Source organism: Montipora capricornis, chromosome 1, assembly GCF_036669925.1.
Source record: "Montipora capricornis isolate CH-2021 chromosome 1, ASM3666992v2, whole genome shotgun sequence".
NCBI classification, from domain to species: Eukaryota; Metazoa; Cnidaria; class Anthozoa; order Scleractinia; family Acroporidae; genus Montipora; species Montipora capricornis.
In genome coordinates, this window is record NC_090883.1 from 24,310,803 (window position 1) to 24,330,802 (window position 20,000).

Below are 20,000 nucleotides of genomic sequence, written 5' to 3' on the forward strand. Positions count from 1 at the left end.
CTGTCACATAGTTAGTTTTAAGCTTTTATTTCCTGTAGTGTATCTTTATTATAGTTAGCACATGACCCCACAAGCATGTGTTATTGCTTTAATATTGATTGTGTTTGAATAAAGGATATTGTTGTCTTGTCTTGTAGATAATGCAAAACAGCCTCAGTTGTATTTGCATTATTTCTGAATGTTACTTTTAAAGGGCAAACCATTAAAAGGTGTACAAAGTTTGCAGGAGTTCAGGAAAAATATTCAAAATATTCATTGATTTGATGTTCCTGAAGCAGGTAAATCTTGAAGAGTTTACGCAACCATCGTAGAATATACGGCATTTCTTTTTGGGAATGTTCAAGTCCACAGAATTCATTTTCTTTATGTTGAGAAGTACTGTAAGACTGTTGACTCTATGGGGTTCCCCATTGACGAGTAAAATTGTCTGGTGTTAGACAGAGCAAAATACTCTGGCTTTAGACAGAGTAAAATACCAAGTATGGCCAGTTTAGGGGTGAAAGGGTTAAAGTGCAATCATTACTTTGACTTTCTTTCTTCAATTGAACCAATACAAAGTGACTAATCATCACCTCCACCATTGCTATTCAATGGCTTTGGCTTTTAGAACAAAGTATCAAAGTTGAAGCTGGTGGCTCAAGGAGTAAACTTTGCAAAAAAGTTAGGTTAAAAATACTTTTATGGTATTTGAGTATTTTTGTAGAACAAATTTGCATAATATCGTTAAAGTCATTAAATCAATGAGAATCCAAACATGAGGAAGCGGTTTGCTCAGGAGGGGTCTTTTTTTTTTTTAAACAACCCTTAAAGGTAACAGAATCTTGTTTTCTGGGTGTAGGCTAAAGAAATCTGACCCCTTAGGGGAACCAGTTCTAAATTGACAAATGACTGGCATTTTGTAATTCATAAGTAAAAGCTACTTGCTCGCTTACCAAATTTTTCTACAGTTCCATTCGTTTTTCAGATTGATAGCCTTAAATGTACTGCGGCAACTCTGCCAGCTGTTTGGTCTCAGTATCATAAGCAGTGCCCCCTTGGGGTAGTTTGTTCACTTCACCACCATTGTTTAACCCTATCTAGGGACTAAAGCAAGGATGGAAATTGATCATAGCTTAAATAAATTGGACCACTTTTTTACTTCTTACACTTACTGCATTCAACTTTAATTTATTCATCCTTTGAAATGGTAGGAATGATTACTATTATTTACAGCAATTGCTAAAAATTCATTGCGTCTAATGTTGAAATATTTATTACATATGAGTTTTAAGTATTTATGAGTCAATGAGTTAGTGCAGGTACCCTAACCCATAAAATGAAAGCTAAAATTTCAGAGAGTGCTTAGGCCTAATCACTGAAACGAGGGCTTAGGCTTGATCAATAAATTATTGCTATATTGACTGTGAGTCTCATTGACGCATGACTCATTGACTAATTGACTCATAAATCATGGGACCTCTTTACATATGGAAAGGTAACAGGAGTTATTTCTGTGAAGTCTTATCCAGAAAACTGCAACATGGGATTATGTCCCTTTCAAATGTAGCTTTGTATGCTTTTGCTCAATGTCTTTGAATGATTATTACGGAAATATGAAGTTATGGTTTTTCTAAAAGTTAAATCTAATGCAAGGGGATTAAACGAGAGGTTAGATAATTTGTTGTACTGGAAGTAATTAGTAGGCCAGTGTGAAATTCGTGAAAAGTTTTGGAGGGTGGCACTGAATAACCTTCAACAAGTTTTCTAAACTTTGAAAATACCTAATTTTATATCGTCCTGCTGTTTTATTGCTGGAAGATAAAATCAATTCCTGATTAAGTATTTCTGTTGTCACGTTAACCCACTACAATGTGGTGAAAGCGTATTATTAGCTGTAGTAAAATTTTGTTACAGTAAAATTCTCCCTGCTAGAAAGCTGGACTTCTGAATCAAATACTGTTGTTTTGGCTATTCAGAGTTAACCTAATCTACGTTTATTTCTATAATTTGGAGGAAAGCAAACAATTGGCATTTTGCTTGGAACAAAAGGTTTCCTTCTAGTGTGCCCAATATGAGGTGCTATGACATGTTAAGTATGATTTTGGTTATTATTACTGCTAAATTCACTTTAAAATTATTTTTGAACGACTGAAATACATTTCTTAATTTTCCCCTCGGTCTTAATAAATTTTCCTCTATGGACCACTTGAATGGCAATTTTAACAACTTGATTTTTAAAAAAAATGCGAAAATCTTAACATTTTCTGTTAGATGCGGGACCCCGCGGAAACAGTGTGTAACTCTTTAGTTGGAAGAGAGACCATTTGAAAATTTAGTGGTATCTTTTTGGTCCACTTTTAAAAAGATAAACGCATGAATTGAAATCAAAATGGTAACCCATTAGCTGTGAGCTCCACAAACGAATTTCCACTCGAACATTAGCAACTGAGACTCGCGTTGACCTTGAAATTTTTAAAGAAATTTAAAAAAGAAATTTAAAAAGAGAATCTCGCTGGCATAGAAACGCACCAGGCTGGAAACGCACTATGCAGTCAACATTCGTCCGTTTTATTGGCCTGAAAAAGGGTCTTTTGTCGACAGAGATCTAATAAAATTGATCAAATAAACACCGAATGGCAGCCATGTTTGATTTCAGCTATTGAAGTCACATGACAAGGCCTCGACCAATCAGACATTTTTCGCCAGTGAACAGCCCGATGTGGCCAACACATCACGCATGCGCACAACCATTTCACCCGGTTAATTAGCAGCCATGAACGGCTGTTTCGGCCTTTTGGGCCTCATCAGCATGGCGTAGCTAACATACCAGGCGGAATGTTAAGCACCCCTTTAAGTGGCAGCTTCACATGCCAAACATGTGGTAAGCTGGGTTGGGAACAGCAAAACTGTTCTCCCACGGCAAGCGTGTGGGAAGGTGGATCACATTAAGAGATCGGTGTGTCACGTAAATTCCTTCCCACACGCTTGCCGTGGGAGAACAGTTTTGCTGTTCCCAACCCAGCTTACCACATGTTTGGCATGTGAAGCTGCCAGTTAAAGGGGTGCTAAACACACCCACGTGGTATGTTATCTACGCCATGCTGATAAGACCCAAAAGGCCGAAACAGCTGTCCATGGCTGCTAACTGACCGGGTGAAATGGTTGTGCGCATGCGTGATGTGTTGGCCACACCGGGTTGGTGTTAGCGTGTGTGTTACCTTGCATTGATTGCTGTGAAACAAAGCCTTTTTGATCTCCCGGGAAAATATGGCTAATTCTTCGACGAAAATGGGCGGGGCAGCAACAAAAAGTGGGTGTGGCGCCGATATAAAAATTTGAGCCCATTCCACAGTTCGGTGATTTTCGTAGTAGCTCCATCTTCCATCCTGGACCTTTCTGATACTAAATGTCTATGATCAACGCAGCTTTCATTCTATTTTTAGAGTTTTTTGGAGAAACCTTGCAACTTCATGAGAACTGGCATGGTTCGCTCTACTGCCGGCAGCGGTCACACCGTCTTAGAAGTGTGCTCAAGAAAACAATGGAGGCCATATCTTCCTCAGTGTAACCCCCTTAAAGGTTGCTATAACAACAGGGTACCTGCTTTGATTGGGCACTGGCGTATGGACGAGCAAACTGGAAACGAGGTCGCCGATGATTCGGGACTCGAGAACCACGGCTCGGCTAGTGGCGCGGTGCCTAAGCTGTCCAAGTTCTCACGAGGTCGCTTCTTTAACGCTGCAGGGCTGATTACAGTTCCAAACACCGCCATCTTGAATTTTGGCAGTTCAAGCTTCAGTGTGACTGGATGGGCGAAGATTATGGATGTTAAATATCCATTGACAACTTTTGCTATCAGGAAAGGCTTCGGCTGTTATTTTGGCCCACATCGCCACGGTTGGGTACCCGGCTGGGAAACAGGGCACGGTTACCAAGCCAAAGGTCTGCATGTATGCATACGGGACAAGCAGAACAAACCAGTGAGCAAGGTGGTTACATTTGACCAGGGCTATCAACCGGCACAGCTGGTTGGACAATGGGTTCATTACGCTGTCGTATTCCATCGCGAGAACAAGAAGAAGGTGCTTGTTTACGTCAATGGTAAAAAGCAGTCAAACACGCTGGACATCTCAGCCGTTCATGGAAGCGTGGACAACACCAAGCCACTCGAGTTTGGTCAACTATACGGCTGGAAAACCAATGGGACCCTGGATGAATATCGAGTTTACAACACCGCTCTGGACGACAATGAAGTTACAGCCATCTTCAAGAATCACCTTGTTTAACACATATTAAACTCAGGGAGACCAAGAAGGTGGTGGGATATCGAGAGATGACTGTTTTTTATCCAAAAAAAGAAGGAACTAGTTTAGAAAATTTACGCCTGTCATTTTAAGCAGCATTTAGATTGAAAACGTATGATTCTGGGAGACATAGCTAAACTAAGGTGCTTGGTATTTCTTTGATTTTTCTACGGAACTTTTCGGCTACGAACAGTTTCACGATGGTCTGCCTGTATTGATGCCAATAAAGTCGAGGACTATACCTTGGTCTCAAAGAATAGAGTGTATGGTATTATATCGAACACAAGGAAGAGTGTTTCATCAGATATCCAAACACTGAGAAATGGATTGGAAAAACGAGTCGTAGCCGATTTTTTTTAAACCAGCTCAGTTGGAAGTGTTTGGACATCTGATGAAACACTCTTTCGAATGTTTGATATAGCTTCTCGAAGCATTGATAAGTCTAAGAAAAATTCAAACCAAACCTTCGCCAAGTTTTGTGATACGGTGTTTGAATCCAATTATCCGACGAAATACTTAATAATGTATTACCTTAACAATTACAAGAGAGTCTGCAAGAATCCGAAGGCATTTGTAATCGGCAACATAGATTAGTGCCAATTATAAGTCCTTTTAAACTTCCCCATGCTATTCTTAAACATTTCAAAAACTGTGTGAGGACAAATTTTGCAATTGCTTACTTCTGCAAACCTGAATTGCCCAAATTTTCAAATACAAGCTGATTCTGGCAGAAACCGCTTGGATCTCGCGCTACCGTCAACTTGATGAGTTGTTGGACGTCAACCGGAAGTGAAGCGTTTTCTCTTTTTACTCGTCTTGGCGCTACCCCCATTTGTATTATTCCTAAGTTTCTTAACACTTATAGAGAGGATTTACTTGAAAATGTGTACACAATGTTACGTACTGGAATAACCAAGAGATGGCCGCGAACAAGGCATAAATGAAAAGAACTCCCGAGTACGATATAAGGCACGCAACAAAAGTATGACAACGAGCAGTTACCCTTTTTCTCTATTATTTAATTAGCTTTACAATGTTGCAACTACCTAGGTTAAAGATTAAGCCAAGCGGTTCGTAAAGTAAAGCAGGCTTACTGTCTTCCATGGACAATGCTTGACTTCCATGATTCACTGGATACTTTCCATTCACTGGATTTTCTGTGTACACAAACTTTTAAGGAAGACTTCATAACGAACTATGACTTCTTTGTCTTCTTTCCTTTTAATCTATCGTCTCTTTCTTCTCTTTCTTCTCTCCGGATATAGCTAGGTCAAAGGTTATATCTCCACCATAGTTATCGCAGTTGATTGCTGCCAGTATGGCATAGTCGGAAAATGGGTAATATTTCTCTGTTTTTTAATTTATTTTATTCATTTTATTTTTCCCGTGTCGGTAAAAGTCTTGCCTGTCACTCCCCTGCTAAGTGGTGTCTTTGTGCATAGAGTCTTCTGTGCTTATTTTGTTAGGCTTGAGGGGGTTGGGGTAATGCGTAGTTTTCTCTGGTGCACACAGGAGAACATTTAATTATATATATATAGAAGAGACAAGTAACAAACAAATAGTGGAGGGAGCCGCCAGCAATGGTCGAGTTTATTCACAAAAAAATGAGCCGGGGACACACTGGATACAGGTTACAAGCCAAGGAATATAACGAAAACGACAATAAAAAATAGTAAGGAAAGAACAGCCTCGAGTAAACAGGTCGGGGTCAAGTGGTGTGACATTCAAAAGGAGTGGTATATAAAGGCCTAATTATCCCAATGGGAATTAATACCAACCAACCTAATTAGACAGCTAAAAGAAGTACACAGTAATGGACTTCGACAAGAGCCATTATGGCTCTTGACTTCGACAACAATGTTTCGCCCGTCGAGCCGAAATCAAAGTGAGATGTATTTCTAACGTACAACACTGAAACCAAATGGAAAATTCTCTGTTAACTTATGGGTTCAACAAAGACGGAGAAGGAATCGAACACCTTAAAGGGGCTAGGTCACGCAATTTCAGGCAATTTCAGCACTGATCGAATGGTCATAGAATTAACTAACATATCAAAATAACTGTTCAAAACTATAGAAGAACTCTAACAAAACACAGGGAAGCCAAGAAAGGACATGGATGGACAAAACTGGAGAAGATTGAAATGGATTGATTGGGTAAATTTGAAAAACGTCGGCCCACCTTTTTTCAGTCTATATCAAAATGTCATTTACAAAGCTGGAAAATCATTCTCAGTCGTTATGTGGCCGTGATTTGCAAATGAAAGACTCTTGCTCTGCCAATTTGACGTTTAGAGCTCATAATTAACAAAATTAAACAAAATTACCTAAAATAGCGTGACCTAGCCCTTTTAAGTGGATCTGTGATCTTTGATGTCTGGCTATTTGTATTTATTTGTATTCAACTCTCTACAGTCTTCCGGTAACAATTGGAAATTTCGCTAATTCTTGTTAACCTTCAATGGCGCCGAAAGTTATCGTAACGCGAATGGCGTTTTAGTGGATCTTTAAACAAAATATACCCTAATGGAGCTCAAGAATGGAACGTCAATTGGACGAAAAAGACAGGCGGTGAAAATAAATATCTGGAATCTTTAAAGCGATGAGTAATGGTCTTACGCTACAAGAACTGTCAGAGATTTATTTAATTGCATTACATATGCTTTGTGACACGCATTGTGTGTCTTGTTTGCATGCACGCAATTGAAATAGGGAGGGTTTTTTGCCTCTAATAGCAAATATGTTGTTTGTTTCAATAAATTTTTCGCTGGAAAAGGTTTTCGTGAGATTTCCAGCCTTTGTGAATTTTAATATCATGTTGTGTAATTTTCGAGCTTAACAAATTTTAGCCTTTTCCAGGCTCCCAGATATTAGGGAAAGAGAATGGAAGCCTGTAACAGGCTAAACAAATTTGCATACGTGGGTTGAAATGTGATACGGGAGGATTTTTGTGGTAGTGCACTGTAAGCAGCGCGTGCATAAGTCACGAAAATAAACAGGTCTGTTGGAAGCGTGCTTGAGTTTCAACAAAATGAGCCCCAAAATCAGCAAAACGATGGCATTACCTGGTGATAAATAACCTCGTCTTGGAGAATAAATTTTTGACTTTGCAGAAACAATGGTCAACCTCAAGAGTTGGGCGATTGTGATCTTTGTGTTGAATTCGCACATTTCTTGTCAAACTTTATAACACTTGAAAGAAAGAAAAAATTAACAAAAACAAAAACCCGGTATCTTGCCATCATCAGTTGACACAGATGCTCACTGTTTCGCGAGTAAACACGCCCCGGTAACTTGATCAAGGCGCCCGCTGAATTCGATGTGCGATTTACTTGTGGAGCCAAAAGTACAATAACAAAATTGAACGTAGCAAAAATCTCCCAAAATGTTTTTCGCTGATGGTAACTTTTTGTATTCGCAGTTCAAAATTAATGTTGTTTTCATGTCGTAAATTTTGTTGCTGATGGCAAAATATTTTATTCTCGATCGACCGTCCTGAAAACTTCCTTCTGCTCTTCCTAACAATTGTCTATCAATATTTATTTACTTTTACATTGTTTACATTTTTTTTAATTTAATCTTTATTTAACCACAGTACAATTCATCAGCAATATAAAAGCCATATGTACAATTTAAAAATTTCAAACTAAGTATAGACGATTAGAACCCACAAATGACCAGCTCCCAACGTCAGTGGCTTCATAGCTCAGTTGGTTAGAGCGTCGCACCGGAATCGCGAGGTGACGGGTTCAAACCCCGTTAAAGTCCTGAATTTTTCAGCCTTCTCTACGCAATTGTAAAAATTGCGTTCATAACTGCGAAGCTCATATGTGTTTAGCTCCATAAAGCTAACAAAATTTAACTACATTTCAAGTTGTTTTTTTTAGTGCCTGGAAAAGCGCATTACAGTGAAAGTCGTTTATATATTGCTTGATTCAGTTTTCTCGCTCCAATAAAATTATATTTTGGACTGGTTGACTGAGATTTCAGTATGAAACGAATGTTACCAAGACCAATATTTATATACCTGAAGGTCCCGCTTGAAATCCTCCTTAACAAAATGACAGACCCGAAGAAACAATATAGCAGTCAGGTTTTCAGGTTTGAGGAATCCGTCCATGTTTTACTTTGGCAGCCCAACTTTTCTTTAAATTTTCATTTTCCGGTGGAATCTTCTGTTTTTTTAATTTTAATATGTGTTCGAAGTCTAAACATGTGTCTAGTTTCATTCCCCTCGAAAGCGTAAAACAGCAGTAATTGTTGCTGTGAAAAAGCCTTGCTATGTATATTGAGCAAGATCTGAAAGCTTCGTCGGCGAAACAAATACGTTTGCTGAAGCATCAAAGACGTCTGTTGCAGAAGAAAGAAAGCGAAAAAGAAAAGAAGGTACGCTTGTCGAATATTTCTATGTCGCATGTTCAAGGTTTTTGTCTCGTTTATATTTGCTCTGGCAGATTTTTGCCGCCTGGTTTGATTGACCAGAGAATCTACAAGTATTAAGGTGGCTGGAACCAGTTTCACTACTTTTGAGGACCTTTTTATTAGAAGGGTTGTCTCTACAAAACTGTATCACGTAAAAGAAATCTTATGGTACCATACCAAACACCAATTATTACTTAACAAAATGCGCTCAATATTTTGACGTAAAAGGTTGCCATGGCAACATGAAAGCTCACCAAAAACACCCTATATTTCATCTTTACTTGCTTATATCGTAAAAACGAACTCGGTGACCCCCATTTTTTATTGTAAAATAGTAATTAGCAATTTGCGATAGGACTATGTGCAAAGTTAAAAAAAATTCTTGGGAGCCAATTCAGAGCTACCTTAATTTTTCGAAAATTTAAGGTAGCCCTGAATTGGCTCCCAAGAAATTTTTTTAAACTTTGCTGATACTTCTATCTCAAATTGCTAATTACTATTCTACAATAAAAAATGGGGGTCACCGAGTTCATTTTTGAGATATAAGCAAGTAAAGACGAAATATAGGGTGTTTTTGGAGAGCTTTCATGTTGCCATGGCAACCTTTTACGTCAAAATAATGAGCACATTTTGTTAAGCAATAACTGGTGTTTGATGTGGTACCATAACATTGCTGTTACGTGATACAGTATAGTAGTTATAACCCATCTAATAAGAAGGTCTCTAAAAGTGGTGAAACTGGTTCCAGCCACCTTAAGTGACTTGAGTTTCTGTCGCACTTATGGCCTAATTGGCCTACTCAGCTATTGAACCGCAAGACCGGTTACCATAGTCCATCTTACATTTGAATTCCTTGGAGCAGAAAGGTCACACAACATTAACAAAGTGATCGGGGAACAAAGAGCTTGGTAAGGTCGAACACGTTTTTTGACTATTGCTACGTCATAACACGTCATATCCAAGATGGCGCTCTCCAAGTCACGAAAGAGGCAACTTCAAAGTGCTCTTGTCACATTTTTACAGGAAACTGGACAAAACGGCAATTATTTTCGAATTCCTGGGAAAACATTTTAGTAATTTAGAGAAACTTTTTCTTGGCCGTACTTTCACTTTAAAATAGAATTTCGGTCCTATGCTTCTGTTACAAAGTGGAATATTTTTTAGGTCACACATCCAGATACTAACTCAGCCGAACAGGGTTTAACTTCAGTGAACTTTTGTATTACAAAGCTGTCAGATGCTCAGAGTGCACGCTTAAACTTGCAGTGAAAGGAAGATGTGAGGGAACTTGCAAATGATCAGCATGTCAGCCTAGAAGCCAATGTTTCTCGATTCCCTTTTATTTTCTTCAATCTTTCTGGGTTTAGTACTTTGCTAGTAACCACATATCTTCTCAGGGGTCTATTTACCTGACTTCTACCATGGCACTACAATGATATACAATACCAAAACAATATCGTGCACTATTAGAGCTACATTTTACGCAAAGACAACTTGAATCTCCTGGAAGACAAAACGCAGCTCAGTTGACAATATGGAATAAAGCACTGTGTTAGTGCACTACTACACGTACGCAATGCGTGCCTATTTTTTCTAAAGATGCCAGGAATTTTTTTCTTTCTTAGGCTGGTACCCAGGTTTTTAACCTCAGAAAAAGATCTGTTTTGTCGTATGAACGTGTGAGCCAAAGGGCCTCTGCTGGCACGACTTCTGGGTGACCCCTTAAATGGTCTTAATGGCCCCTACTTGAAAAAATTAACTGGAACGTTGCAGTTCAATACCACACAATTCAGTGACTTCTTTTTTTGTGTAATGTGTACCACAGGCAACCCAGTGTAAGCTTTTTGGAGCTTCTAGTTACGTGGAATGCCGAAGGCATCCACGTCTTAAAACCGGGCTGGATTCTTTTTTTTGTTGGTAGTCACAAATGTGCATACCCCACGGATATTGAATTAATCTCCGATCGGGTGGATTGATTTATATTCCCTACGGTATTTCCCAATTTCCATGCCCCGAGGAGAACTCTTATACTTCCCAAGCTACCACGATCTCTCTCTGTTAGCGCGTTAGACCACTCGGCCACCGTGACACACTTCCGTCAGAGAGGTGAAAGCAAACATTTATAATAGAATCTTTCCGCCCGCCATGATTGTTTCAGTATTAAATTATTCGATAAAGTGGATAGATGCTTTTTCTTTGAGAAAGGCAAGCTTTAAAGGTAAGGAGAATTTTCTACGTTATTTCTAGATCTTGCTTCGTACTTGTGTGTTCCACTGTGAACATTATTATTTTGCATACAACGAATACTTCATTAGAAGCATTTTGCATAGAACGAATACGTACTCCAATATTTCTTGGGAACCAGTTTGTTCGCCGTTTTGACGTAGAAAGAAAATAAGAAAATAGCTTTGAACGGCCAAACAAGATAAAAAATGAAATCAAGTTTAAAAAAAACGAATTAGCTATCGCCGTCACGGGGACTTCGCAGCCGTCCCCCATCCAAGTACTAACCTCATTCGGAGGAGCTTAACTTCAGCTGACACTTGGACTAGCATCAACGATTGTGATCTTTATGTTAAATTTGCACATAGATCTTGTCGAACTTTATAACACTTGAAAGAAAAAAAAACGCACTAACAAAAACCAGGTGTTATGCCGTCATTTTGTCACAGATGTATCCTTTGTTTCGTGAGTTGTCAGTGAACACGCAAGGTATATCTTGATCACAGGCGGCCGCTAAAATCGATGTCAGAAAAATTGAACTCTGATGGAACGTAACAAAAATCTCCCGAAATGTTTTTCGCTGATGGCAAATTGTTTTATTCTCGATCGACACTTCCTAAAAGTTCCTTCTGCTCTCCTTAAAAACTACATATTAATATTTATTTACTTTTTCGTCAACATTTGTTTTGCATAAAGCAGGCTAGCAAAATCTGTACCTTGCTTTGTTCGCATTTTTGAGCGTTAAAATAGAATTTTTGGGCGTATGTTCCTGACAGCAAAAGTCGCATATTTTAACGTCCCCCATCCAGATACTAACCCCGCTGGAAAGGGGAAAAAACTTTAGTAACATTGGTCTTGGAAAGGTGTCAGAAGCTCAGAGTACACGCTTAAGCTTGTGGTGAAAAAGAAGTTGTAAATGATCAACATATCGGCTTTGAAGCCAAATGTTTCTCGATTTCCTGTTATTTTCTTCAATCGTTCTGGGCTTAGTATTTTACTGAACCACATGTCTTCTTAGAGGGTATATAGCAAAGATGTCTACCATGGCACCGTAATGATTTACGATACCAAACAATGTCGTGTACCATTAGAGCTACATATTGTGCAAGGACTTGAATCTCCTGGAAAAAAACAAAACGCCGCTCAGTTGACAGTTATGGAAAAAAACACTGTCAAGTTACTAACCCTAACTACCACACGCAATGCGTTCTTACTTTAAAAAATATCCCGTATCTCCTCAATTCTCCCCCCCCCTCCCCCCCCTCCAGACTAAAAATCCCGTATCCCCACAATTTTTTTACCTAATTATCCCGTATCCTGATCGCTTCTCGGGCTTTTGGCTAAGATTAGTTTCTTGGCCAAGGACTACGGTCAAGTACTATTGTACAACGTACGGTACTTTTTCAGTGCCGTAAGGGGCAGGCACAGAACAGTTTCGGCTGTTTGTCTGTTCTCTCGAAAACGATGACAAGGGTTTTTTGGGTTTTTTGTTCAGCTCGAGTGTAGAATCAGGACGAACTGTTGTAGTTTCTGATAACTATTTACTACTTGTAGCTTTTGTTGAATTTTGAATCGATGATACAGAGAGTTTTGGCGATCTCAATCCGGACTGGACTACTGGATTTAAGCATTTTTCTTAACGAGATTTCAAGTTATTGTGGAACATTTGGTACCAAGTTACTGAAATCAAGATTATGGAATTGTAAAATTAGAACTTTGGACTGGACTATACAACACGCAATTACGGAATTTTTGAGCATTGAGAGAAATAGAGCACGGATGTTGTCTTCTTGTCTTCGCCACGGCAAATTTATACAGTTTGCAAGGAACTAAACCAGGATTACAGAACGAGACGTCGATTACAGGGCCCGGTTGTTCGAAAGCCAATTACCTTAATCCAGGATTAGCGTAAACTTTTGTTTCATGTTTTCAACTTTTTGGTCACAGTTTCCTTTGCTTATTTTTGTTTTTCAAGATTGACTTCTTCTAATGTAAAGTTTTTCTGAATATCAGCCTTGAACAGTATTTGGGAGTAGAGGATAAAACTCGTTTTAAAACCCAGTTTCTGAACAACTGGCCCAGGATGACAAGTTGTTGAACTGTGATTTGTAATAAGTTCTTCGGATGATTTAAGGCTGATCCTGTAATTTTTGGATGAAAGGAGTTAACGAAGCAAGTAAAACTGTAGGATTTGAATTAAGTCTCCTTCCAAAAAATAAATAAATAAAAGATCCCGTATCCTGATAACCTGCTAATAGGGCTTCGTTGTTTGCATTTGCAAATTTAGTAACATTAGTAATGAGTTTTTACAACAAAAAACTTTAAGTTATATTACAGATGTATCTTTCTAGTAATCTTTCGCCATTTTCCGAAGTCTACCTGTACTTGAAGTTCACTGTAACTGGACAATTTGTGTTAACTGTTTGCGCATTCCACGGATACGCCCTTGCAGGCGTCTTGTTTCTATTATTTACAAGCCTGCTTTTATATTTTACTCTAAGCATCTAGAATTTTATGTTGGTATCTATAGTGTATTACAAGGTTTACTATTTGTGGAAAATGCTGAGTCACATCAAAGAAATTTCTGGAATATTACAGATTGTAAGACAATTCTAGAGAAGTCTGGAATTGTATGACAAATAAACTAAAAGTAATTCTGATCCTCATAACAACAACAACTGCCCATAAATGAGAAACATCCACTTCCGGTTGCAGTACGTCGCTCAAAAACGCCTTTGCTGAAGCTCCCTATTGTCTTCGCCGAAATTCGTCGTGGCATTTTCGGCAAAAAGTTCTTTGTCTTGACTGTATTGTCAAGGTTTAGTACTGCGTTTCCAGATTACCATAACGTGATGCTGCGTCGGATCTGAGTCTGAACTGCCAGTGCCTGGTGGTAAAGTTCTTTCGCTCCGACCTGTACTATCCACTGCTGCAGGAAATCATTTCCAGATCGCTATAAAATGTTGCCATGTCGTCATGTCGGCATTGTCTTAGTTGAAAATCTTTGCTCTGAAATACCAGCGTATTTCCATAAAGTTCCTTTGCTTACTGTATTCTCTAGTCCTTCGGTAGCCATTTCCTAGCCAGTTTAGTGTAACTTGATGCTAAGGAAGCATTCCCTTCGCCGAAAATCTTTCACGATGAATCACCAGTGCCTTTTCATAAAAGCCTTTTTCTTGCCTGTAGCTAGCTACAGCTAATGACGCACAACAAAGCTGAAACAGCTGTCTAAGGGCCGATTTACACGATACGATTTTGTCGCATGCGACAAGCTCACGACAGGCCTACGACATGACTTTACGATTGTCGCAGCGTTTTAAAACATGTTTTAAAATGCTACGACATTTTTGCAGACGTACACAACAATCGGACATCATGTCGTGGGCCTGTCGTAAGCCGTTGTCGCATGCGACAAAGTCGTACCGTGTAAATCGGCCCTAACACTGCTAATACTTGGACTCATATTTAATTTGGTAGATTTATTAATTAGGGGTTATTGCCCGCTACAACGTGGCCATAGTCCCGTATATGAGGCTTCAGTTTACTCGAGCACATTTGTGCGGTATTCTTTGCTTTTAGTATATACCACTAAGCATATTCACCTCCAACCTCGGTCCCAGGGTCTTCATTGTCGTGGAGAAGAGAAGGGTCTCTCTCCTCATCGAAAGAGACCCCGGAAACGACGTTGATTCACCTCGATACGATTTCCCTTTGACGATGTCGTTTTCACCAGAACGCTGCTTCAACCTCAAAACTTCATACATGTAAATGTAAGATAGACGATGTGCACATATTGCGCGTATTTAGAAAGCTACGTTTTCGACATCTGCGCTAAAGCCCAGTCAACACGTATCCATTTTCATTTGAAAACGGACGTTTTGTTCCGTTTTCGAAAAATATATTCGTCCACACAGTCCACATGTATCATTTCGTTAAGTTCTCCATCTCTTCCTCGGAAATCACCGAGGACTTTTACGTACTGGCAGGAGCCCACTAGAACCCTCAAAGCCTTGCTTTAAGTCATTAAACGCTCCAAGCTTAAAAACCGGAAGTGAAAGTAACCTGATTTATATTGAGCCGTGTTCTCCCATAATTAGCTTGAACATTTTACAACAAGCTTGAACAATTGAACTGAAGACATGCGGTTTAGCCCGGAAGAAGCCCAAGTAGCATTGAAGGAAAGGCCATGCGTCTGTTCGCCATGTTAAATGAGAGTTTCCGTTTTCATCCGTCCATAGCACAGCGGAGGGAAACGGTGTTTTCAAAACTCCCCACTCGTGTGGACGGAAGGCCCATCCGTAGAGAAAACTTGCGTGTTCAAATGAAAACATGTATGTGTGGACAAGGCCTAGAACACCTAGCAGTCGTTTTCAAATTCAAGCCTGGAGAGCGTTTTAAAAAAATATTTCAGATTGGTGTGGTAAGGGGCCTAAAGGGGCAGTATCAAGGGCTGATTATCCCTGATATTTTGACCAAATTTTCAGTGACTTCTTTCATTCATGAATTGCTTCTGGATTACCAGGGAGTGATACAATCAGGTAAATTTCACACGCTAAAATGAGCCACAGTAACTTATTACCAATTTCATCGAAAATGCAAGCCGGCAATCACAGAAAAGCTCAGTGTTCACACACAAAATACGTTATTCTTTGTCCAATATCACTGATTTTGACGAAGACACAACTTTCTGTCGTACATTTTCTATCTAGCAACTTGCAACGTTTGCCCCCTGGCGATCCCAGAATACTTTGCGTATAAAGTGGATCTCAGATTCATTGTTGATCCCCTGAAAGAACTAAATGGCGGGTGACGTAAAACTGGGTACTTTATTACACTTACTCATTCACAAGTTACAATTCTTGCTTAGTTCTGATTGAATTTAGTTTCCAGTCCTGAGCTGTTACTGCCAGCTCTTAAAAGCCACTGTCGGCTTATATATCTACACTTCTCTAAAAAACAACAGTATAGCGTGCATCCCATGTTTTGGATTTTAACGCGAGGGGCGTCGCGGAATTTGACGAGAAAGCGTTCCATGACAATCCAAAAATGGCTGAATGCAAAACCAGAGACAAATACACTCAAAGGAAATATGTGAGTTCTGCTCGGGAAAAATTGTTCTTCTCGTCGCTTGGTGCCGTGGGGTAAGCGGACACTAGTGCATCCTGAAAAGAAACACGAAATTAAAAGAAAATGAATCAAATATTCAACCTTACTCTACTTAGTATAAAGACGCAAGAACTATTCTCGCTGTAATACGAAGACGCACTATAAAACGGGTCGCTTCAGGCTCTCTGTTTGCTTGAATTCTTTCAAGCACGACTGGTAATCCAAGATGGCCATCAACAAAATCTAATAGCAACACAAAGACGGAACCCTTAAAAGTACTTACAGGGCGAGAAAGGTGACTGGGGATTAAAAAAATTAGAATGACAGACCACGTCTTTTCACATATTCAGGACAGATTGCCCTTAAATTTGAATTGCTTTAAAAAAACTCCTACTTTGCAATAATTCACTTGCAAAGTTATTAACGGACAGTTCAATAAGCCAATCACCACAGAAACAGTGTACAGACTCCTAAAGTGGGGCTCTCTTTCTTTCTAGCTTTCAGAGGGACATTAAACAATTTATACCTCCTTTGTCAGTCTTTGTCTGGCCTTTATTATATAGATACTGATGAAATACCAGGATTTCTCCTTTTACTTAAAAATCATATCTTCATCACGCGCAGTGAACACATCATTTTTATCATACAGGTGTCGTCGTGGTAACGAACACGATTAACCAATAAAACGTGAGTTTCCTCTCCATTGTAGGATACTTTAGTGCTTTAATATAATTCTATATAATTCTTATCTACTACATTAACATTTTTGCTGCAAAATTTTTCAGTATCATGATTTGTTTTTCATAACTTTCATATCTTGTTTCATGTTACACAACATGTGTGTTTTAGCGGTTGGAGACCACTTTTTCATCATTTCGAAAATGAGTAAAACAAGTTGTTTTAAATCTGTACATTTCATCAATATCTATATAATAAACAGAAATTATATGGCCGCTTGGGGATACAAATTTTCTCTTCTCGTGCTGATAGTATCTCAGTATATGATTCATTTCATATATCATTTCGTTCATTGATTCATTCCTCACGGGAACATTAGAGCCCACAAACGGTCAGCTCCCAAAGCCAGTGACTTCACAGCTCAGTTGGTTAGAGCGTCGCACCGGTGTCGCGAGGTCACGGGTTCAAACGCCGTTCAAGTCCTGAATTTTTCAGGCTTCTCTATGCAATTGCTAAAATTGCGTCCATGACTGAAAGGAGATACGATTCATTTCATATATCATTTCGTTCATTGAGACTATTTCTGCAAGAAAAAAATTCCCTCAACCTCAATTCTTATGAATGTTTTAAGAATGAGTCCTCCGCAGTTTTGTTGGAAAAGCAGAAAAAGCCCATCATACACCCCCTTTAAGTAACCGCGAGTTAAGCAAACCGTTTTAATACGCTACTGACACCAATTAGCCATGTTTAAATAATCTGGGTTTATGAAGAAGTCAGTCGAAAAGAAAATATAGGACTGGCTTTTCCATAAGATTCAGATACGTTTTACATCATATGCGTTGATCAGTACCAAATTTGAAGTCGATAAAGATCAGTTCATATGAAACATGAAGAAACTTCCTTAACTAAGCAGCTTTGGTGTGAATGAGGGATAACACTTGTGTACGACATAAGAACGGGCAGGGAAGCAACGTACAGAAACCCTTAAGTGAAGCAAAGAAGCGGTTTTTTGGACGAAATGCTTAAACTTTGCATCAAGATACTGGGTTTTGGTCTAAAAAGCCTTTGAACAGGATTTTTAACATTTTCAGCAAGGCAAATAAAGTTAAACTCGCATAAGATACAAGAGATAACAGCCAAGTGAGTTGATTAATCACCTGAGATCCGATGTACAAGCTGTTGTAGATCTTCCAGTAGACATCTCTGACTTTCCGCGCGGGATGGAACATACCCTGCAGACAAATACAAACTCGGTGAAAATAAAAGACGCATAAACACATTCACCACTGGAAAATAGTTAAGTCGCCCACTTATTTTAGTTTGTGTGAAACGCTGCTAAAATCAAGAATTACGGGCTCTCTCTTGGTACGGCACGGCGCCTTAGGACAGGCGTCGAATAGGAAAAGCTTGTTGGGACTCCACAAATTCCTGCCTTAAAGGCAAGTCCCAAAGCTCAGATGGCGTCCAGACGGAGCCATCATTGATTATTCTTGTTACGCGGTGTTAAGGCTGGTTTACACGTACGACGCAAGCATAAACACAAGCAACATACGCAGACGCAGTAGCGTTGTGATAATTGGTACCTTTCATTCGAACAAAAGACACTAATTAGCAACAAACTAATGCGCCTGCGTATGCTGCTTATATGCTTATGCTTGCTTCGTAAGTGTAAACCGGCCTTTAGGGTGAGGGTTTCAGGTAAGTGAATAATCTGCTAGCAGAGAATACACCAAATCTGTAGATTGCATAACAGGAGAACAATCGCGTGACGCCGACACCAGGAATCAAACCCCGGATAATGCGATTAACATCTGGGAGTTATTAGGGAGTTTAAGCAATGACGACGGCTACGGGGGGACAGCTATTCTTAGAGTTATTTTCATAGAGTTATGTCGTAGAGTTAGAGTTTTAAGTTTCCAAAATCCTGAATTCAGGATTTTGGACTACGGCCAAAATCCTGAATTCGAGATTTTGGCAGTCCAAAAACCTGAATTCAGGATTTTGGCAGTCCAAAATCTTGAATTCAGGATTTTGGAAGTCGTTAACTCTAACTCTAAGTCATAACTCTACTGGAATAACTCTATTGATAGTTAACCTCCGGCTACGGCTACGGTAACGCCACAAAGCAAGAATATGATTGGTTAAAAAGGGAAAAATAACCGTGTTGCACGTGCAGCACGAATTTCCGTGCATTTCTCTGCCGTACTCCACAAAACAACAACGTGAAATCACCAAATTTTAGGTTTTGACGACAACGTGAACATATATAACCACGAAACAGTCATTTTCTGTTTTGACTTTAAAACCGTTCCTACCCATCCAGTTACAGGATAGTTCGCCCGCACTGTACAAGGTGAACAAGACGGAATAATCACGAAATACTTGCGATAGCGCTAAGTTATATTCTGGACTGCCGTTTTCGTTGCCGTAGCCGTCGTCTTTGCTTAAACTCCCTAAAGAAACGACAACGGCTACGGAAACAAAAACTTTACTTTATCACAAACTTGAGTACTTCGCGAGTCCTACTCCATCTTGTTCACTTTGTACAGTATGGGCGAGGTATCCTATAACAGAATTTCCTCGAACGGTAGAGAATGAGAGATTCAAGGTTGCATAGACAAGTCGTCGCCAAAACCTTCAATCTGGTTATTTCACGTCTTGCTCACAACGGAAGCATGATCATTTTTTTCTTCCTCAAACCGATATAAGTCCTGTTCTGTGCCGATGTCATTGCCTCTACCGAAGCTGTTTCCGGCTTTACCTACCAGCGAAATGCGAGTGCTTAAACAACCTTGGCAACACTGTCCCATCGAAAGCGCCTTTAAAGTATTGGTGATATCATTACTTTGAGGCTTTAGTGGACAAAGAGAAAAGGTCTGAAGTACAACACTTTGTATGGTTATTTTTTTCTCCACATGATTTGCACACAGGGTTCACACACTTTTCAGACCAAAAATTCAAGGACTTTTCAAGGACTTTCAAGGGCCAAATTTTGAAATTTTAAGGACCTCTTTTTTATTTATGTCGATGAATTTACCCATAGAAATGGTCTGACAGTACAATTCTTCCTCATTTTCCGTAACGTACATGCGTGAAAATAATGTACGTTTGTATGACATCACTTGAGTGGCTGATTATTTTCACTGATGTTTTCAAAGATTAAAAATGCGGGTCAGAAAAAAATTCAAGGACTTTCAAGGACCAGGAATGAAGAGCAGAGATTTTCAAGACCTTGAAAATGCACTCTCAAAATTCAAGGGTTTTCAAGACGCGTACGAACCCTGTGCAC

General features: G+C 39.3%; 2 protein-coding genes and 1 long non-coding RNA gene across 3 annotated transcripts in view; 2 read left to right on the top strand and 1 right to left on the bottom strand.

Annotated features, from left to right (window-relative positions):
* The window catches only part of LOC138052623 (uncharacterized), a 2,195-nt gene extending 1,974 nt beyond the window's left edge, over nucleotides 1-221 (top strand). Inside the window, exon 2 of the long non-coding RNA XR_011133122.1 lies at nucleotides 1-221. This exon is cut by the window's left edge and continues 435 nt beyond it. This is a non-coding gene — a long non-coding RNA (uncharacterized lncRNA).
* Nucleotides 222-3,436: 3,215 nt separating this feature from the next.
* On the top strand, nucleotides 3,437-4,319 carry LOC138052631 (uncharacterized). Its single transcript, XM_068899173.1, has one exon. It carries the CDS (start codon nucleotides 3,450-3,452, stop codon nucleotides 4,263-4,265), a length of 816 nt encoding a protein of 271 aa, XP_068755274.1. The 5' UTR covers nucleotides 3,437-3,449; the 3' UTR covers nucleotides 4,266-4,319.
* An 11,415-nt stretch (nucleotides 4,320-15,734) lies between these two features.
* The window catches only part of LOC138031500 (splicing factor 3B subunit 1-like), a 35,508-nt gene continuing 31,242 nt past the window's right edge, over nucleotides 15,735-20,000 (bottom strand). Inside the window, 2 exon segments of the mRNA XM_068879207.1 lie at nucleotides 15,735-16,089; nucleotides 17,869-17,943. Coding sequence (XP_068735308.1) covers nucleotides 16,006-16,089; nucleotides 17,869-17,943 — 159 coding nt within the window. The 3' untranslated portion in view covers nucleotides 15,735-16,005.

What these genes read in the sequence shown, in the direction of transcription:
- LOC138052631 (XM_068899173.1), top strand. Translation starts at nt 3,450, where the DNA reads ATGAGAACTGGCATGGTTCGCTCTACTGCCGGCAGCGGTCACACCGTC.